The following is a 21,178-nucleotide window of genomic DNA, read 5'->3' as shown; positions in this document are numbered from 1 at the left end:
AAAAAAGAGAAACAACAGATAGAGAGAACATCTACAATTGTGTGACTCAATGAAACTTTGGGGGATTGTCAGCAAAGCTCCATGTGTACACAAAAGGGTCCCCTCGTAGTCCCTGGCACATGAAAAATTCTAAACAAAAGGTCATTTTATTATGAATAAAGTGGATGAATACACAAGTATTTGTGGACCTGTGTTTTCATTGGTATAAACCTTTGTAGATTCTTATCTTCTGTGGACACATGAATAACTTTCCAGATGTCCATGTAACATGGATAACAATGCAATCCCATGCACATGGAGAATGTGTGATTCATAAGTATATTTTCTTCATCTGACAAATTGAGTTTTCTTTCAAACTGCAAAAGGCATCATTCCAGCGCCAAAGAAAATGTCGATACCTCCAATAAGGTCGATCCCTCGAAAAATGTTGATCCTCCAAAACCAGTCGACTCTCTAATGTAACACATTGTTCCTCGTCATTGTTGGGCTCACCTTCATGCCAGAATCTGAAAGAGAGGAAAGAACATGGTTCCTACAATAATGCTTGAGGTTGGAATTTGTGAAATTCAGACTTACGTATGTACAAATCAAGCCTTCTCTGTCACCCATATCTGGCCTTTCCCTAGGTAAAAGTGCCCACAACACTCAATGTGATATTAGTGTGGCACTAAGCCATTCTTCCAGCACACACCCCACATGCTACTATTTCTTCATCCCTATGCCTTTGTACCAGGGCACAATCAACCTGTGGTGATTATTTATATGCTGAAAAGTTCTGTCCTTATTTCCATGTACTAATATAGTTTTCTTCTGAATGACAACAGAACTATATTAGAGACTGGACAACTAGATGAAATCTGTAGGTAACCTACTTATTTCTGTCATCAAAAGCAAATAATATATAATCCCAGATCCCTAGTTTCCCACTTTGAAAATTGAGAACAATAGCCTCACTATATATTTCTCACAACAGGTATGAGGATAGAATATGGAAACATACTAAAATATAAGAGTTTTAATTTATGTTTTTGTTTTGTTTTATTGGGATTTTTTTGGAGACAGGGGTTTTCAATGTCGACTTGGCTGTTCTGGTCTTGCTTTGTAGACCATGCTGGCCTTGAATTCTCAAAGATTCACCTATCTATGCCTCCCTCAAGTGCTGGGAACACAGGTCTGTGCCACTGTGCCCGGAGAGAGTTTCTAAATAATTACATAAATATGAGACACAAAAACATTATAATCGAGGGCTTCTGATATACGAGAAATAATCAGATGTGAACATGACATCAACTTTTATTAGAAAGAGAAAAATGAAGACTAGAGAGGTAGATCAGACATTAAGAGTGCTTGATCCTTTTCCAGAAAATGTGAGAATTCGGTTCCCAGCACCTGTATTGTCAAGGTCATACAGCTCCGTGGGAACCAATACCCATTTATGAGTTCTGTGGAAACCCAAAGCCATTGCAGATACTCACAATGGTACCCATATATACACACAAATAAAAATAAATTAAGTCCTATTTTTAAGGATATAGATGGGAGACTGACAGGATAATAAAATGCATCTATGTGTAAAGATGTTGATTGGGTGCCCTGTCTACTTATCATTGTACAGTCTTCAAACTCAATTTCCTCATCTCTACTGGGAACATCAATAATGTGTGTCTCACATAACTCCTGTAATTAGTAAATGGAGAGTAAAAGTAACTCCATCCCCAGCACTTATGCCAGGAGTGAGCTGTTTTAGCTTCATAACCGACAGCAGGAACACCCTAAATTCACCTCATGCTACAGGACCCAGGACCCCTCTAAGTGACTCTAGACTCACGTGGCACTCTTGTTGTATGATGTCTGATCAACCCATCGCCATTGTCTATCACCTTCATCCCGCAGCCCTATAAAATAAGCAGCAGAAGTATCCAGGATCCCGGTGATGAAATCCTAAGAGGGAAAAAATGATATATCTTTCAGCCTGGGTTGAGTGTTTCTTTTTCTGTTATATAATTTTTGTATAGATTTAAAATAATATTCTAATGAAACAAAATTATAGGGTTCAATATGATGCACATACGCAAATACATAATAATCAAATTCTAGTTCACCTCTTTAGGCCCTTAAATAATTTTCAAATTTCAAATAGAAGATTTACACCTCCCACCCCCAGGAGTACATATTTTCTCTGTCTGATCAGGACAAAAAGTCATTGCTCTTATTTTCATGACACTACAAACAATCTGTAACCATGATCATAATGGATTCTCATCTAAGACTCATTCTTGTCTTTTCTTCACCAACACCATTCTTGAAAGTTGTGCATGAAAGAAATTTACACATTTAGTCTTTTTCCATTTATAACTTCAGATATTTTTGTTTCTGATGGTTGGTTGTGACTCTCCTGATTTGATCCTGTTTCCCCACACCCTTCTCTGCTAGACAGTTGGTACTATAGGAAGCATTAGACTCCTGAAATCACAAACTGATCTCTCAGGCAGAGACATTCCATCCATCCTTCCACCCTTGTGTGTTGCATTTCTGATGTCACTGTTCCTTTGGGGCTGTTTAAGTCAGAAGTGAGGGCAAGGTGTAGAATACAAAGTCTAAAACAAAATGTTCTTCCTATCTGATGGAAAGCCTTCTTCCACAGCACCAACACCCATGCCAAAAAAAAATTTCTTCTTAGTAAAAAGAGGCAGACAGTAGGCTGGACTCAGGCCACACTCTCTCCCAGGATGCACCTGCTCTTCCTTGCTGTGGATCACCAGCAGATGAGCACCCATGCTGGAGCACTTTGCCTCACTCTCATTCCAAGATGCCAATGAGTCAGTCGAAGTAAAGTAGCAGTTGGAACCAAATGGCTTCCAATTCATTGGGCAACAGCTCCAGACTCTGTCTTTGGAGGGAAGAAGGAAATATAAGTGCAATGTAATAACATCATTTTTAAAATTGCTTGAACTAATTAGGGAATTGAATAAAGCCTGTATGGAATTACAGGAAGATGCACCCAAACAGATGAAGAAATTGAATAAATAGTGTAAAGAAATACAGGAAAATTCAATCAAACAGGAGAAAGAAAAGAATAAAACTATTCAAGACTTAAAGAGGTAATTAGAAGCAACAAAGAAAACATAAGATGAGGCAATCTTAGAGTTCAAAAACATAAGGAAGATAACAGGAACCACAGACACAAGCAACACCAACCAAATATAAAAGATGGAAGAAAGAATCTCAAGAGTGGAAAATACAATCCAAGTTATCGATACATCAATCAAAGGTAATGTTAAAACTAAAAAATTTCTGACACTAAATATCCAAGAAATCTGGAACAATATAAAAAGTTGAAACCTAATAATAGTAGGAATACAAAAAGGAGATGACTCCAGCCTCCAAGACCCAGAAAACATTTTTAAACAAAATCATAGAAGAAAACTTTCCCAACATAAGGAAAGAAATTCCCATAAACATAAAAAAAACCTACAGAGCTTAAAACAGATTAGACCAGAACAAAAAATCCTCCCACAACATAATAATCAAAACATTAAATGTATAGAACAAACAAATGAAAGCTGCAAGAGAAAAAGGCCAAGTCACATGTAAAGGCAAATCCATAAGTATAATACCTGACTTCTCAACAGAGACTATGAAAGCTAGAAGGGCCTGGATAGATATCATGCAAACACTAAGAGACCACAGATGCCAACATGGAAAACTATACCCAACAAAACTTTCAATCACCATAGATGGAGAAAACAATATGTTCCATGACAAAACCAAGTTTAATCAGTACCTAGTCACAAATCAAGCCCTATAGAAGGTACTGAAGGAAAACTCCAACTCAAGAATGCTAACTACACCCAGAAAAAATGAAAGAAATAAATGACTGCACATCCACAAATCCAAAGAAAGGAAAAACACACATACTCTACCACCACCAACATCAAAACCAAAGGAACTAATAACCACTGGTCTTTAATATCTCTCAACATCAATGGTCTTAACTCCCCAGTAAAAAGACACATGTAGACAGAATGAATGTGAAAACAAGACCTATCATTCTGCTGCATACAAGAACACACCCTCAGCAGTAAAGATAGACATTACCCCAGAGTAAACGGTTGGAAAACTGTATTCCAAGCAAATGGACCCAAGAAGCAAGCTGGGATAGCCATTACAGCATCCAGTAAAATGACTTTCAACCAAAATTAATCAAAGGAGATGGGGAAAAACACTTCATCCTCATCAAAGGAATAATATGCCAAGATGGTATCTCAATTCTGAACATCTACCATATTTTGGACCATATGGTGAACTTTTCCCACCTAAATTTGGGGGGAAATTAGGGTATGCATTTGACAAAATCCAACACTGATTCATATTAAAAGTCCTGGAGAGAGCAGAGAAAGAAGGAGAATGCCTAAACATAATAAAGGCAATATACCACAAGTCTAAGGCCAACATCAAACTAAACAGAGAGAAACTCAAATCAATTCCAGTGAAATCAGGGACAAGATAATGCTGTCCATTCTCTCTTTATCTCTTCCATATAGTACTTTAATTCCTAGCGGGAGAAATAAGGCAATTAAAGGAGATCAAAGGGATACAAATTGGAAAAGAAGCAGTCAAACTATCACTGTTTGCATATGATATGATAGTATACATAAATGACTCCCCTAAAAAAATCTATCAAGGAACTCCTATAGCTGACAAACACCTTCAGCAAAGTGTTTGGATACAAAATCACCTAAAAATAATCATTGTCTGTCCTGTATACAGGTGACAAACAGGCTGAGTAAGAAGTTACGGAAACTACACCCTTCACAATAGCCACAAACAATATAAAGCATTTTGGCATAAGTATGATGAAGAAAGTGAAAGGGCTGTATGAAAAAACTTTAAATCTCTGAAGAAAGAACTTGAAGAAGATTTCAGAAGATGGAAAGATCTCTCATGCTTGTAGACTGGGAGAATCAATATAGTCAAAATGGCCATCTTAACAAAAGAAATCTATAGTTTCTATGGAATCCCTATTAAAATACCTACACAATTCTTTACCAACCTTGAAAGATCAAATCTTAACTTCATATGGAAAAACAAAACAACAACAACAACAACAACAACAACAACAAACCAGAATAGCTAAAATAATCCTGAACAATAAAAGATCTTCTGGATGAGTCTCATATCTCAAGCTGTACCACAGAGCAATAGTAATAAAAATAACATAGTACTGGCATAGAAATGGGCTGGTTGTTTAATGGAATCAAATTGAAATCCCAGAAATCAACCCACACACTTTTAAATGCTTGGTTTTTTACAAAAAAGTTAAATCCATATATTGGAAAAATGACAGCATCTTAAACAAATGGTGCTGGCCTAACTGGATGTCTACATTTAGAAAAATGGAAATGGATACAATTCTATCACCCTGCACAAAACTGAAGTCCAAATGGATTAAAGACCTCAGCATAAAACCTGACACATTAAATCTGCTAGAAGTGTAGAAGAGCATTCAGCTCATTGTGCAGGAGACAACTTCCTGAACAGAACACCAACAGCTCAGATTATAAGATGAACAATTAATAAATGGGACATTATGAAACTGGAATGCTTCTGTAAGGCATATAACACTGTCAACAGAACAAAAGAACTGCCTAGAAACTGGGAGAAGATCTTCATCAATCCTACAGCTGAAAAAGGGCTAATATCCAAAATATATAAAGAACTCAAGAAATTAAACACCATCAAACCAAATAATCCAATTAAAACTGGAGTGTAGAACTAAACAGGGACTTCTTAACTGCTGAGAAACACTTAAAGAAATGCTCAACATCCCTAGTTATCAGGGAAATCCAACCCAAAATTCTGAGCTTCCATCTTACACGTATCCAAATGGCTAAGATCAAAAACTCAAGTGACAGAACATGATGGCGAGGGTTTGGAGAAAAGGGAAAACTCTTCCATTGCTGATACATGTGCAAACTTGTACAACCACCTTAGAAATCAATCATGCACTTTCTCAGGAAATTGGGAATAATTATACCTCAAGACCCAGTCCACTCCTGGGAATATACCTGAAAGATACTCGTACATATAACAAAGTCATTTGCTCACCTATGTTCATGAGACCTTTATTTGTAGTATCTAGAGTCTGGAAACAACATAGATGCCCCTCAACTGAAGAATGGATAAAGAAACTGTGGTATGTTTACACAATTGGAATACTACACAGCTATTAAAAATAAGGAAATCTGTCATTTTGTTCTGTTGACAGTGTCCTTCACATTGCTGAGGCTTTTCAGTTTCATAAGGTCCCATTTATTTATGGTTAATCTTATACCCATATGATGCTCCACCATATAACAAGGATATTTGCTCAACAATGTTCATAGCAGCCTTATTTGTAATAGTCAGAATCTGGAAACAACCTAGATGTTCCTCAACGGAAGAATGGATAAGGAAACTGTGTCACATCTACACAATGGAAAACTATTCAGCTATTAAAAACAAGGAAATCTTGAAATGTGTAGGCAAATTGATGGAACTGGAAAAGATCATCCTGAGTGAGGTAACCCAGACCCAGAAAGATACACATGGTATATACTCACTCATAATCGGACATTAACCACATAATACAGGATAACTACACTACAAAACAGAGGCAGAAGCATCAACCAAGGACCATGTATGATGTAGACCTAGACCCACTGTTTGGATGTGGTAGCACAGTCTCCTTGTGGATCCCACATGTGGAGAGTAAGGACTACTTCAGGCATGCACTCTGGCCACCAAACTTAGATCACTTTCCCCTGGCAAGATGGCCATGCCAGGCCACAGAGAAAGAGGTTACAGATAATACAGATGAAATTTGATAGGCTGAGGTCAGATAATAGGGGAAGAGGGCTCCCCTGTCTGGGTGCTAGGGGAGGGAGAGATAGGGGATGAGGGAGGGAGGGGGATCAGGAGGGAATGAGGAAGGGGCTACAATCAGGATGTGAAGAATTTAAACTGCAGAACAAGCAGGTAACTTATGTTGTTAATCCCACCATATGGGACTGGCTCTGAGACTGGCTGAAACGTGAAAGTCAAGGCATAGACAATGCTTCTTGTTGACTACGGAACCCCTATGAATTACTATTACATGCCATTCTTCCTATGGCACGAATGAAGATTTACACATGTCTTCTTTTCCTACTCACATAAAGAGCAGAAATCCAGCCTTAATTGTTCCATGCATCATGCACACCTTTTATACATTTATACCCTTAGGACTGTAGAATGGCCATCTTACCAAAAGAAATCTACAGATTGAATGAAATCCCTATCAAAATACATACACAATTCTTTACCAGCCTTGAAAGATCAATTCTTAGCTTCATATGGAAAAACAAAAACACCAGAATAACTAAAACAATCCTGTACATCTTCTAGATCTTCTAGAAGATTCTCCGTCCCATATCTCAAGCTGTACTATAGAGCAACAGTAATAAAAGCAACATGGTACTGGCATAGAAGAAGGCTGATTGATCAATGGAATTGAATTGAAGACCCAGAAATAAACCCTCACAAATTTAGACACTTGATTTTTTACAAAGAAGACAAATCCATACAATGGGGAAAAGGCAACATCTTAAACAAATGGTGCTGGCCTAACTGGATGTCTATATTTAGAAAAATGGAAATAGATACAATTTTATCACCCTGGACAACACTGAAGTCCAAATGGATTAAAGTCCTCAACATAAAACCAGACATACTAAGTCTATTAGAAGAAAAAGTATAGAAAAACCTTGAACTCTTTGGTGCAGGAGACATCTTCCTGAACAGAAAACCAACAGCTCAGGCTAAAAAAATGAACAATTAATAAATGGGACTTTTGAAACTGAAAAGCTTTTGTAAGGCAAATAACACTGTCAGCAGAACAAAATAAAAACTTTGAAACTTGGAGAAGATCTTCACCAACCCTATATCCAACAAAGGGCTAATATCCAAAATATATAAAGAACTCAAGAAATTAAACACCATCAAACCAAATAATCCAATTAAAACTGGAGTGTAGAACTAAACAGACTTTTTTATTATTAATTTATTCTTGTTACATCTCAATGGTTATCCCATCCCTTGTGTCCTCCCATTCTTCCCTCCCTCCCCTTTTCCCCTTATTCCCCTCCCCTATGACTGTTCCTGAGGGGGATTACCTCCCCCTGTATATGCTCATAGGGTATCAAGTCTCTTCTCGGTAACCTGCTGTCCTTCCTCTGAGTGCCACCAGGTCTCCCCCTCCAGGGGACATGGTCAAATGTGAGGCACCAGAGTACGTGAGAAAGTCATATCCCACTCTCCACTCAAGTGTGGAGACTGTTCTGACCATTGGCTAGATCTGGGTAGGGGTTTAAAGTTTACCTCCTGTATTGTCCTTGGCTGGTGCCTTAGTTTGAACAGGACCCCTGGGCCCAAATCTGCCTATCAAAACAGAGACTTCTTAATTGCTGAAAAACACTTAAAGAAATGCTCAACATCCCTAGTTGTCAGGGAAATGCAACTCAAATCTCTGAGCTTCCATCTTACCCCTAATCAAATGACTAAGATCAAAAACTCAAGTGACAGCACATGCTGATGAGGATTTGGAGAAAGGGGAGCATTCCTCCATTGCTGATGCATGTGCAAACTTGTACAACCACCTTGGAAATCAATCATGTGCTTTATCAGGAAATTGGGAATGATTCCACCTCAAGAATCAGCCCACTCCTGGGAATATACCTGAAAGATGCTGCACCATACAACATGGACATTTGCTCACCATAGCAGCTTTATTTGTAATAGCCAGAATCTGGAAACAACCTAGATGTCACTCAACCAAAGAATGGATAAAGAAATTGTGGTACATTTACATAATTGGAATACTACACAGCTATTAAAGATAAGGAAATCTTTAAGTTTTTAGGCAAATGGATGAAACTAGAAAAGATCATACTCAGTGAGGTAACACAGACTGAGAAAGACACACATGGTTTATATTAACTCATAAGTGGATATTAGACACAATACAGGGTAATAACATTACAACACAGAGACTGATGCACCAACTAAGAACCATATAAGATGTGAACCTTGACCCTCTGCTCAGATATAGTAGATAGGCAGCACTGTCTCCTTGTGGGTACCACAGTATGGAGTGTAGGGCCTACCTCTGACATGGACTGTGGAGCCCCAAAATTTGATCATTACCCGCTGGCAAGGCAGTCTTTCCTGGCAAGAGGAAGAGGATACAGGTAGTACAGATGAGACTTGATAGGCTGAAGTCACTTATTAGGGGCCATTTCTGAGCATGAGGACAGGAAGGGAGAGGGGATTATAGAAGGAGGGTGTGATGCAGAGGTGATGAGGGAGGGGGCTACAATAGGGATGTGAATAATTCAAACTGCAGAACAAGCAAGTAACTTATATTGCTAATCCTACTACATGGGGATAGCTCTGAGACTGGCAGAGACATGAATGTGTTGTGGTTAATTTACCAATAAGGGCCTCTAATGATGTTTAGTATTAGGCCTATAATTATTATTACAGCAGGATTTTCTAACCCTCTAACAATCAATAAAGACACAGACACCTGTTATATTTAGAAATAGCCCTACTTAACCTGGAGCAGGGCAGATAGTAATCCCCTAAACTACTTCCCATAGTGGGGCAGGTATCCCATGTCCCCATGTCATCTGCTTCTAAAAATTTCTATCAAGCTACATCCAATCTATAACCCCAAATACTTGCTAATTATCATCATCTGGACCAAATCTCCATCTACACTGGCCATGTGCTTCTCCTCCACCTAACTCATGATGGCACCACCTTCTTCTCTTCTCCTCTCCTCGGGTCTCTTTATCCCAAGATTCTCTCTGTCCCTCCAAGCCCTGGAACCCAGCCATGCCTATCCCATATGCCCTGGCCAGGTGTGATAGCCTTTTATTGGTCAAACAGGTTAGGCTCTTAAGCCTAACAGAGACAGCAAGATGTAATTAGCATCAAAATACATCAGACCAACCTCCAACATGAATGTCTATGCATAGACAATGCTTCTTGTTGGCTACAGAATTCTTGTGAATTATTATTAGATGCCATTCTTTGTATGGCATAAATGAAGAGTTGTAGATGTCTTTCTTCTGCGCATACAAAGAGCAGAGAAATAGCCTGAACTGTTCTGTGCATCACACACACCTCATACATTTATAATTTTAGTTCTATATGATGCTTGTGAGAAATTATATGATTTAAGAATAAAAGAATCAGACACTGAAGCTGGGTCAGACCTGACAGGATTAATTCCTCTCAGCATGCTGGGCACCGACATCCTAAATCCTTCCTATTCCAGCACCAACTGCTTCAGTTGCTGCTCCTCATCAGAATAGGACAGCTTCGAAGAAAGCTTCCAATTCCAGTGGGTCCAGCATTCCAGACTGTCCTACAGAGGACTCTAAGCCTGGAATTTCTCAACATTTAGAAACTAGACCACAGATGCTATTCCTAGCTTATTTAACCATTTTCCCAAACTTTATTTGGGCCCCTACAAAGGCATTATTCATCCCAAATCAGCCAGAAGAATTCTTAAGAGAATGATGTCCTATTTCCCTTTAGTAGAATTGGGTAGGTTTTAGGTTGCTTTCTTGGGTGATAGGTGTTTATTTTCATTGGGAATTGGTTGTAAGTTATTATTAGTCTTATTTAGAGAGAAAACAAGGTTAGATTCAGAGATGTCTCTCTTTTCCTTTCTCTTTCCTTCTTAGGTTTGGAGAGTGGGGTTGAAAAGAAAGAAGGGGCTATATGGAAATATATAGGGATGACAGGACAAAAAGTATATTAGAGAATCTACCCCTTAACTTAATGCCTCAATTGTTACTCACAAGGTTATTTTTAATTCGCTGGTATAGAATTTTGTATATTGATGCAAAATAAGTTTAATTTTGATACATCCACATAGAATTCAAATTTAAGCTTATTCTGCACACCTGTGTGTGTGTGTGTGTGTGTGTGTGTGTGTGTGAATACATATATATATTCTAGTTGAAGTATTGTACCCATACAACTCAATTATGATTTACTTCCAATAGTTTGAATTATGGTCGTATCAATTGCTAGTCTATTTTTATCACAAGAATATACATGCTATGTGCAACAGATATGATTCTATAGAAAGATAAAGAAAAATATAAGGTCTCAAAAAACCTCAGAGACATACAGAATGTGGCATTTAAAAATGTTTTTATTATTTCAAAGATTCATTGACAATGATAAAGGTTAGCTCCTAGCAACACCCAGCCTACCTTAAAGAAAATGATGGCCATCAAAGAACCTCTTTAAGGAGATGGTTTCAAATATGGCAAACAAGCTGTTGGGTAAAATGTCCTCATTTCAACCACCAACAAAAGTCTGCCTAAAAGAGGGCAGCTAGGATGCAGGCAAAGTCAACTTCCGAACTCTGCCAAGACAGGGTAAGCAAGTCCTCAATAGTTCCTGTCTCAAAATATGTCTGTCAGATATATTGGGACAGAAGGCTTAAGATGATGCCCCCATATTATAGACAGTTTTGGGTGACTGTTCAGACAGCAAACCATCTCTGTCATCTTCTCATTTGACTAAGGTAATTCATTTTAATCCTTCTCATGTCTCTGATGGGGTTGAAGACCAGATAGTTTAGTTTTACAATAAGCTTAGTTGTTTGAGGTTTAAGATATTTTTAGTGGATAAAGATGAGATATGATAGGTAGTTATTTACATTCAGAATTTTACACTCACCAAGATAGAAAAGATGTTTTCTTCAAGGTTGCCAAATACAAATAGCCAAAAAACTAAGAATATAACATTTATATAATTCTTGGTTGTTTCATAGTTCTTCTTGCTGTAGGTAGTTGATTGTGTATATGTATAATAATATAAATGTATTTGTAAAAAAATATTTAATAAATAAGAAAATCTAAAAGTTGCTTGCTTGCTGAGTCCACATGAAAACGGGGAGCCCCAACCTCTCCAGATACAAGGAAGAGCCTGTCACCCCTCTGATATCAAGGAATCCATATCTACCTCTATGGCCAGTAATGTCAGGGCCCATTTGTCCTTCTGAGATGCTGTCAGGAAGAGCCAGAAAAACAAGGTGTAAAGAACACTCAGACTCTGAGGATATAATGAGAAAAAGTCGGAAGATGGCAAGATCTCCCATGCTCATGCATCAGTAAGGTTAACATAGTAAAAATGGCCAACTTACTAAAAGCAATCTATTGATGAAATGCAAACTCCATCAAAATTTCAACACATTTACTTAAAGTCCTTGAAAAGACAATACTCAACTTCATATGCTAAAACAAACAAATGAGCAAACAAACAAAAAACAGAATAGCTAAAGCAGGCCTGTACAATAAAAGAACTTCAAGAGGTATCACCATCTCTGATAGCAAGCTGTATTACAGAGCTATAGTACTGAAAACTGAGTGGTATTTGCATAAAAAGACAGGTTGACCAATGGGGTCAAATTAAGGACTCAGATGTAAATCCATACATATATGGATGCCTGCATTTTTTATAAAGAAGCCAGAAATATACAATGGGGAAAAAAGTATCTTCAACAAGTGGTGCTGGTCTTACTGGATGTCTGCATGTAGAAGAATGCAAGTCCTCAAGTCCAAATAGACCTAAGATCTCAAAATAAAGCAATATAACCTAAACCTAATAGAAGAGAATGTGGGGAAGAGCCTTGAATGCATTGGCACAGGAGACAAGTTCCTGAGCAGAACACCAACAGCTAGGCACTAAGATTGATCATTAAAAAATGGGACCTCACGAAACTGAAAATGTTCTATAAGACAAAGGACATTGTCAAAAGGACAAAAATGGCAGCCTACAGAATGGGAAAAGATGTTCACCGACTCCCCATCTGATAGAGAGCTAAAATTGAAAATGTAGAAGATATCGGAGGATGCAAGATGTGAAGATATCGGAGGACCCAAGATGTGAAGATATCGGAGGATCCAAGATGGCGGCAAGCAGTGTGGACCGTGTTTGGAGGCTCCAGTGAACAATTCAGGGAATTGCACAGATTTCTGAGCCAGGAACACCGAGGTCCGAACATCACGGCAGCGGGAGTGCTCCACGGTTCGGAGGGACCAGGGTGCGGAGGAAGTGCATGCCCCTGCACACTGGAGGAGCATGGATTTTCTCTGATCTGAGCAGCAGCGGCAGAGACAGCAGCTCCAGCGGCACCAGCAGCGGTGGCTGAGGTTTGCACCTCATAGCCTTCCGGTGGAGTGATTGGTGTGGTGGCTGGTGGGAGTTGCTGCAGGAGAGGGGACTCGGGGAAGGATTTGGGTTGTGTGGAGCCTTCGGACCCAGACTGGACTCGGCGGACAGTTCAGCCCCAGAGTCCCGGGTACCGGCCCAGCCCAGCAAGCAATTCTGCCCGAGGCACTAACTCAGCTTCGGCCACAGCTCCCCTGCTGTGGCGCAGGCTTAGTTGAGCGCGCAGCTCCACACTAGGCAGCACCTCAGCTCAGCGGCAGCTCCCCTGCAGTGACACAGTCTGGACGGAGCACTTGGTTTCACCACAGGCACTAACTCAGAGCAGCCGCAGTTCTCCTGCTGTGGCGCAGGATTGGCCAAGCACTCAGTTCCACCCTAGGCACCACCTCAGCTCAGTGGCAGCTTCCCTGCAGTGACACAATCTGGGCGGAGCACTTGGTTCCACCATTGGCGCTAACTCAGAGCAGCTGCGGTTCTCCTGCTGTGGCGCAGGCTGGACAGAGCGCTCGGTTCCACCAGCTCTAAGACTCTGGTTGGACACAGTGTGCAGTTTGAATCCAGAATTCCTGGCTGAGATTGGTGGTCAGTTCGGGCCATGAGTCAATACCTGACCACAGCATGCACTTTGGGCCAAAAGCCCTAGCAGAGCTTGGTGCGTAGTCCCAGCCCAAAAATTCTGGCTGGACCCTGTGTGCATTTTGGGCCCAGAATCCCTAGCTGAGCTTGGCAGAAGGTTCAGGCCCTGAGAATCTAGCTGAGTTCAGCCCGTGGTTCGGGCCCAGTGTTCCTGGCTGGACTTGGCAGGGAACACAGAAGGCTGTGGATACCTTGGCCTGACCCAACGCTCATTCAGAGACTCAGATCAATTGCAGGATCCACAGCACAGGGGGGCTGTAGATCACTGGCTGTGAGAGACCAGAACAACAGGGCTAACCTCCTAACATCCACACCAGTGAAGCTTTGAGCTCGCAGATGAGGGAAATCATGAGAAAACAAGTGAATCTATGGTCAGACACCCTCCATCCAACTCTGGAAGCTACCCAACAAAAACAAAGATGGCAAGATGTCTAAAGGACAATGAAAAAGCATACGCAAAAAACCCCAAAACAACATGGCGTCTCCAGTTTCCAGCTATCCCAAAGAAAACAATCCAGAGAACTCAAATACAATGGAAATACAAGAAAATGACCTCAAATCCTTAGTAATGAGGATGATAATGAAGGAAACAAATAAAATTCGTAATCAAATGGAGGAAGACGCAGACAAACAGGTGAGAGACATAAAAGAAGCACATAGAGTGGAACTGGAAAAATTGCAGGGAAATGCAAACAACCAGATGAAAAAAATAAATAAAACAGTTCAAGCTCTGAAGACCTATAAAAAGGCAATGGAAGAAACTCAGGAATATACAAAAAATCAGATGAAAGAAATCAAAAAATCAGTTCAAGATCTGAAAATGAAAATGGATTCAATGATAAACACACAGACAGAAGAAAAACGAGAACGTGAGACCTCAGAGAAGAAAGTGAGCAACACAGAGGTGAGCTTTTCTAACAGAATCCAAGAGATGGAAGAACGAATCTCAGGGTTAGAAGATACAATCACAGATATTGAATCAATCATTAAAGAAAATGCCAAATCTGGAAAACTCCTGACACAAAACATCCAAGAGATTAAGGACACCATGAAAAGAAGAAATCTGAGGATAATAGGCATTGAAGAAAGAGAAGATATCAGACTCCAGGGCCCAGAAACTATTCTCAACAAAATCATAGAAGAAAATTTCCCCAATCTAAAGAAAGAACTGCCTATAAACATACAAGAGGCCTACAGAACACCAAATAGAATTGACCAGAAAAGAAAAACTGCCTGCCACATAATAATCAAACACAAAACATGCAGAACAACAAAAAAAAAAAAATATTAAAAGCTGCAAGGGAAAAGGGCCAAATAACATTTAATGGTAAACCTATCAGAATTACACCCGACTTCTCAGCAGAGACCATAAAAGCCAGAAGGGCCTGGACAGAGATCCTGCAAACCCTAAGAGAACACAGATGCCAGGCCAGACTACTTTACCCAGCAAAATTATCAATAACCATTGATGGAGAAAACAAAATATTCCAGGACAAAAACAAATTCAAACAGTACCTATCCACAAATCCAGCTTTACAGAAGGTACTAGAAGGAAAACTCCATCCCAAAGGGTCAAGCTACAACCAAAACTACCCAGGAAATAGATAACTATCCCATGGCAAAAACACAACTACACAAACGCTGGACTGAAAACAACATCAAAATTAAGACTCTTAACAGTCACTGGTCATTAATATCTCTCAACATCAATGGCCTCAATTCTCCAATAAAAAGACACAGACTAACTGAATGGGTACATAAACAAGATCCAACATTCTTCTGCATCCAAGAAACACATCTCACCCATAATGAAAGGCATTACCTCAGGGTAAAAGGTTGGAAAAAAATATTCCAAGCAAATGGTCACAAAAAGCAAGCAGGCGTAGCCATTTTAGTATCGAACAAAATAGACTTTCAACCAAAATTAATCAAAAGGGATGAGGAAGGACACTTCATACTCATCAAAGGTAAAGTCAACCAAGATGACATCACAATTCTGAACATCTATGCTCCCAATACAAGGGCACCCACATTTGTAAAAGATCTCCTAAAAAAGCTTAAACCACACATCGATCCCCACACAATAATAGTGGGAGACTTCAACACCCCACTCTCACTGAAGGATAAGTCAGTGAAACAGAAACTAAGCCGAGAAATAACATCATTAACCAATGCCATAGGTCAAATGGATCTAACAGATATCTATAGAACCTTTCACCCAAACAAGAAAGAATACACCTTCTTCTCTGCACCCCATGGAACCTTCTCCAAAATTGATCACATCGTAGATCACAAAGCAAGCCTCAATAGATACAAGAGGATTGAAATAATACCTTGTATCTTATCAGATCACCATGCTCTTAGGCTGCAATTCAACAACAACAGAAATAACAAAAAGCCTACACGTACATGGAAACTAAACAACTCTCTGCTAAATGACACCTGGGTCACAGAAGAAATAAAGAAATCAAGGAGTTTCTGAAATTCAATGAAAATGAAGAAACAACATACCCAAATTTGTGGGACACATTGAAAGCAGTGCTAAGAGGAAAATTCATAGCACTAAGTACCTTTAAAAAGAAATTGGAAACATCGCACATAAGCATCTTAACAACACAACTGGAAGCCCTAGAAAAAAAAGAAGCAGAAACACCCAAGAGGAGTAGACGCCTAGAAATAATCAAACTCAGGGCTGAAATTAACAAATTAGAAACTAGGAAAACAGTCCAAAGAATCAACAAAACCAAAAGTTAGTTCTTTGAGAAAATCAACAAGATAGACAGACCGTTAGCCAAACTAACTAAAAGGCAGAGAGACAGTATTGAAATCAACAAAATCAGAAATGAAAAGGGAGACATAAAAACAAACACTGAAGAAATTCAAAGAATCATAAGATCCTACTTTGAAGGCATATACACCACAAAATTTGAAAATCTAAGGGAAATGGACGATTTTCTTGATCAATTTCACTTGCCAAAGTTGAATGAAGAACAGATAAACAAGCTAAATAGTCCCATTTCCCCTACAGAAAGAGAAGCAATCATCGATGGTCTCCCAACCAAAAAAAGGCCCAGGGCCAGATGGTTTCAGTACAGAATTCTACCAGACCTTCAAGGGCGAGCTAATACCGATACTCTTCAAGCTATTCCAAAAGATAGAAATGGATGGAAAATTACCAAATTCATTCTATGAGGCCATAGTCTCATTGATACCTAAACCTCACAAAGACTCAACAAAGAAAGAGAATTTCAGACCAATTTCTCTTATGAACATAGATGCAAAAATACAAAATAAAATACTTGCAAAACGAATACAGGAGTACATCAAAGATATCATTCATCATGACCATGTAGGGTTCATTCCAGGCATGCAGGGATGGTTTAATATACGGAAATCCATCAATGTAATCCACCATATAAACAAACTGAAAATAAAAAACCACATGATCATCTCCTTGGATGCAGAGAAAGCATTTGATAAAATTTAACACCCATTCATGTTTAAAGTTTTAGAGAGATCGGGGATACAAGGCACTTTCCTCAACATAATAAAGGCTATATACAGCAAGCCAATAGCCAAAATCAAAGTAAATGGTGAGATACTCAAGGAAATTCCTCTAAAATCGGGAACAAGGCAAGGCTGCCCACTCTCTCCATATCTCTTCAATATAGTACTCGAAGTTCTAGCCAGAGCAATAAGACAACAAAAGGAGATCAAGGGTATCCAAATGGGAAAGGAGGAAGTCAAGTTATCCCTATTTGCAGATGATATGATAGTGTATATAAGTGACCCTCAAAATTCCACCAGAGAACTCCTAAAGCTGATAAACACCTTCAGCAAAGTGGCTGGATACAAAATTAACTCAAAAAAGTCTGTAGCCTTCCTATACACAAATGACAAGCTTTCAGAGGAAGAAATTAGGAAAACCACACCCTTCACATTAGCCACAAGCAATATAAAATATCTAGGAGTTACCCTAACTAAGCAAGTGAAGGACTTGTATGAAAAAAATTTCAACACTCTGAAGAAAGAGATTGAAGATGACCTGAGAAGATGGCATGATCTTCCTTGCTCATGGGTCAGGAGAATCAACATAGTAAAAATGGCCATCCTACCAAAAGCAATCTACAGATTGAATGCAATCCCTATCAAAATACCTATACAATTATTTAAAGACATTGAAAGGTCAATTCTGAATTTCATATGGAAAAACAAAAATCCCAGAATAGCTAAAACAATCTTGTACAATAAAAGGTGTTCTGGAGGAATCTCCATACCTGATCTCAAACTGTACTATAAAGCAATAGTAATTAAAACACCATGGTACTGGCACAGCAACAGGCTGGTTGATCAGTGGAATTGAATCGAAGACCCAGATATGAATCCACACACATATGGTCACTTGATTTTTGACAAAGAAGCCAAATCCATTCAATGGGAAAAGGATAGCATCTTCAACAAATGGTGCTGGTCTAACTGGAGGTCTATGTGTAAAAAAATGAAACTGGACCCATATTTGTCACCTTGCACAAAACTCAAATCCAAGTGGATTAAAGACCTCAACATAAAACCAGAGACACTAAGCCACTTAGAGGAAAAAGTGGGAAAGAGCCTGGAACATATTGGCACAGGAGACAACTTCCTGAACAGAACACCAATGGCCCACGCCTTAATGTCAACCATTAATAAATGGGACCTCATGAGGCTGAGAAGCTTCTGTAAGGCAGGAGACACTGTCAAGAGAACAAGGCGACAGCCTACAGACTAGCAAAAAATCTTCACCCACCCTACATCTGACAAAGGTCTAATATCCAAAATATATAAATAACTCAAGAAATTAAACACCACCAAACCGAATAACCCAATAGAGAAATGGGGCTTGGAACTAAACAGAGAATTCTCAACAGAGGAGTATCAAATGGCTGAGAAACACTTAAAGAAATGCTCAACCTCCTTAGTCATCAGGGAAATGCAAATCAAAACAACTCTGAGATTCCATCTTACACCCATCAGAATGGCTAAGATCAAAAACTCAAGCGACACCACATGCTGGCGAGGATGTGGGGAGAGAGGAACACTCCTTCATTGCTGGTGGGAATGCAAACTAGTACAGCCACTTTGGAAATCTATCTGGTGCTATCTCAGAAAAATGGGAATAGGGCTTCCTCAAGACCCAGCTATTCCACTCCTTGGAATATACCCAGAAGATGCTCCAGCACACAACAAGAAAATTTACTCAACCATGTTCATAGCAGCCTTATTCATAATAGCCAGAACATGGAAACAGCCTAAGTGTCCCTCAATAGAAGAGTGGATAAAGAAACTGTGGTACATATACACTATGGAATACTACTCAGCTACTAAAAACAAGGAATTCCTAAAATTGTGGATAAATGGATTGAACTAGAAATGATCATAATGAGTGAGTTAAACCAGAAGCAGAAAGAATCAAATGGTATATACTCACTTATATCTGCATACTAGCCCAAGGGGCATGTCCCACGAAAGCCTTCACTTACCAGGAAACTGGGACAGAGGGGAAGGCATCCTATTGGGACTCTAAATGAGAGACGCATGGGAGAATAGCAAAATAAAAGGATACAGAGGGTCCTAGAAATCTACAAGTAGAACAATATGATAGGCAGATTTGGGCCCAGGGGTCCCGCTCAAACTAAGGCACCAGCCAAGGACAATACAGGAGGTAAACTTTAAACCCCTTCCCAGATCTAGCCAATGGTCAAAATATTCTCCACAGTTGAGTGGAGAGTGTGATATGACATTCTCACGTACTCTGGTGCCTCACATTTGACCATGTCCCCTGGATGGGGAGACCTGGTGGCACTCAGAGGAAGGACAGATGGTAGCCAAGAAGAGACTTGATACCCTATGAGAATATATAGGGGGAGGTAATCCCCCTCAGGAACAGTCATAGGGGAGGGGAATAATGGGAAAATGGGGGGGGGGGAATGCGAGGATACAAGGGATGGGATAAACATTGAGATGTAACAAGAATAAATTAATAAAAAAAAGAAGAAAAAAGAAACAAACAAACAAACAAAAGAAAATGTACAGGAATGCAAACTAGTACAACCACTTTGGAAAGCTATCTGGCGCTTTCTCAGAAAAATGGGAATAGGGCTTCCTCAAGACCCAGCTATCCCACTCCTTGGAATATACCCAGAAAATGCCCTGCCACACAACAGGGACATATGCTCAACCATGTTCATAGCTGCTTTATACATAATAGACAGAACATGGAAACAGCCTAAGTGTCCCTCAGTAGAAGAATGGACTAAGAAACTGTGGTACATTTACATGATGGAATACTACTCAGCTATTAAAAACAAGAAATTCCCAAAATTTGTGGACAAATGGATTGATCTAGAAATTATCATAATGAGTGAGTTCACCCAGAAGCAAAAAGAGACAAACAGTTTATACTCACTTATATCAAAACACTAGTCCAAGGGATATGTACCATGAAAAACTTTACTTACCAAGAAAGAGGGTCAGAGGAGAGGACATCCTATTGAGACTTTAGGCGAGAGAAGCATGGAAGAATGGGGAAATAGTAGGACCCACAGGGTCCTGGAAACCTACAAGAAGAACTTTGATGGGCAGATCTGGGTCCTGGGGTCCTTCTCAAACTATGGCACCACCCAAGGAGAATATAGGCAGTAAACTTCGAACCCCTACCAAGACCTAGCCGACGAACATGATATTCTCCACCGTTGAGTGGAGAGTGAGATCTGACTCTCACACGAACTCTGGTGCCCCTTTTCTGACCACGTCCCCTGGATGGGGAGGCCTGGCGGCACTCAGAGGAAGGATAGCAAGTTACCAAGAAGAGACTCGATACTCTAAGAGCATATATAGGGGGAGGAGGTCTCCCTCAATCACAGACATAGGGGAGGAGAGAAGGGGGGAAGTGGGAGGGAGGGAAGAATGGGAGGAAACAGGGGAAGGGCTAACAATCGAGATGTAATATGAATAAATTAATAAAAAATAAAATGTATATAAAAACAACAACAATAAAACCTTAGGAAAAAAGTATCAAAAAGCCAAATAAGCCAAATAAAACATGGGGTACAGATCTAAACAGAGAATTCGCAACAGACGAACCTCAAATGGCTGAAAAACACTTAAAATGTTCAACACCCTTACCCATCAGGGAAATGCAAATCAAAACTACTTTGAGATTCCATGTTATACCTGTCAGAATAGTTTAGATGAAAAACACAAATGCAGCTCACGTTGGCAAGGATGT

General features: G+C 39.6%; 1 protein-coding gene across 1 annotated transcript in view; it reads right to left on the bottom strand.

Annotated features, from left to right (window-relative positions):
- Positions 1-256: 256 nt before the first annotated feature.
- Positions 257-21,178, bottom strand: part of LOC127197416 (C-type lectin domain family 6 member A-like) — a 30,978-nt gene continuing 10,056 nt past the window's right edge. The window contains exons 3-5 of the mRNA XM_051155312.1: positions 2,736-2,890; positions 1,829-1,941; positions 257-506 (exon numbers count right to left, since the gene is read on the bottom strand). Of these exons, the coding sequence (XP_051011269.1) occupies positions 311-506; positions 1,829-1,941; positions 2,736-2,890 (464 nt within the window). The 3' untranslated portion in view covers positions 257-310. The remainder of the gene's footprint in view (positions 507-1,828; positions 1,942-2,735; positions 2,891-21,178) is intronic.

Source organism: Acomys russatus, chromosome 13, assembly GCF_903995435.1.
Source record: "Acomys russatus chromosome 13, mAcoRus1.1, whole genome shotgun sequence".
Classification (NCBI taxonomy): Eukaryota; Metazoa; Chordata; class Mammalia; order Rodentia; family Muridae; genus Acomys; species Acomys russatus.
Note: the sequence above shows the minus strand (reverse complement) of the source record. Positions and strands in the feature narration are given on the sequence as shown.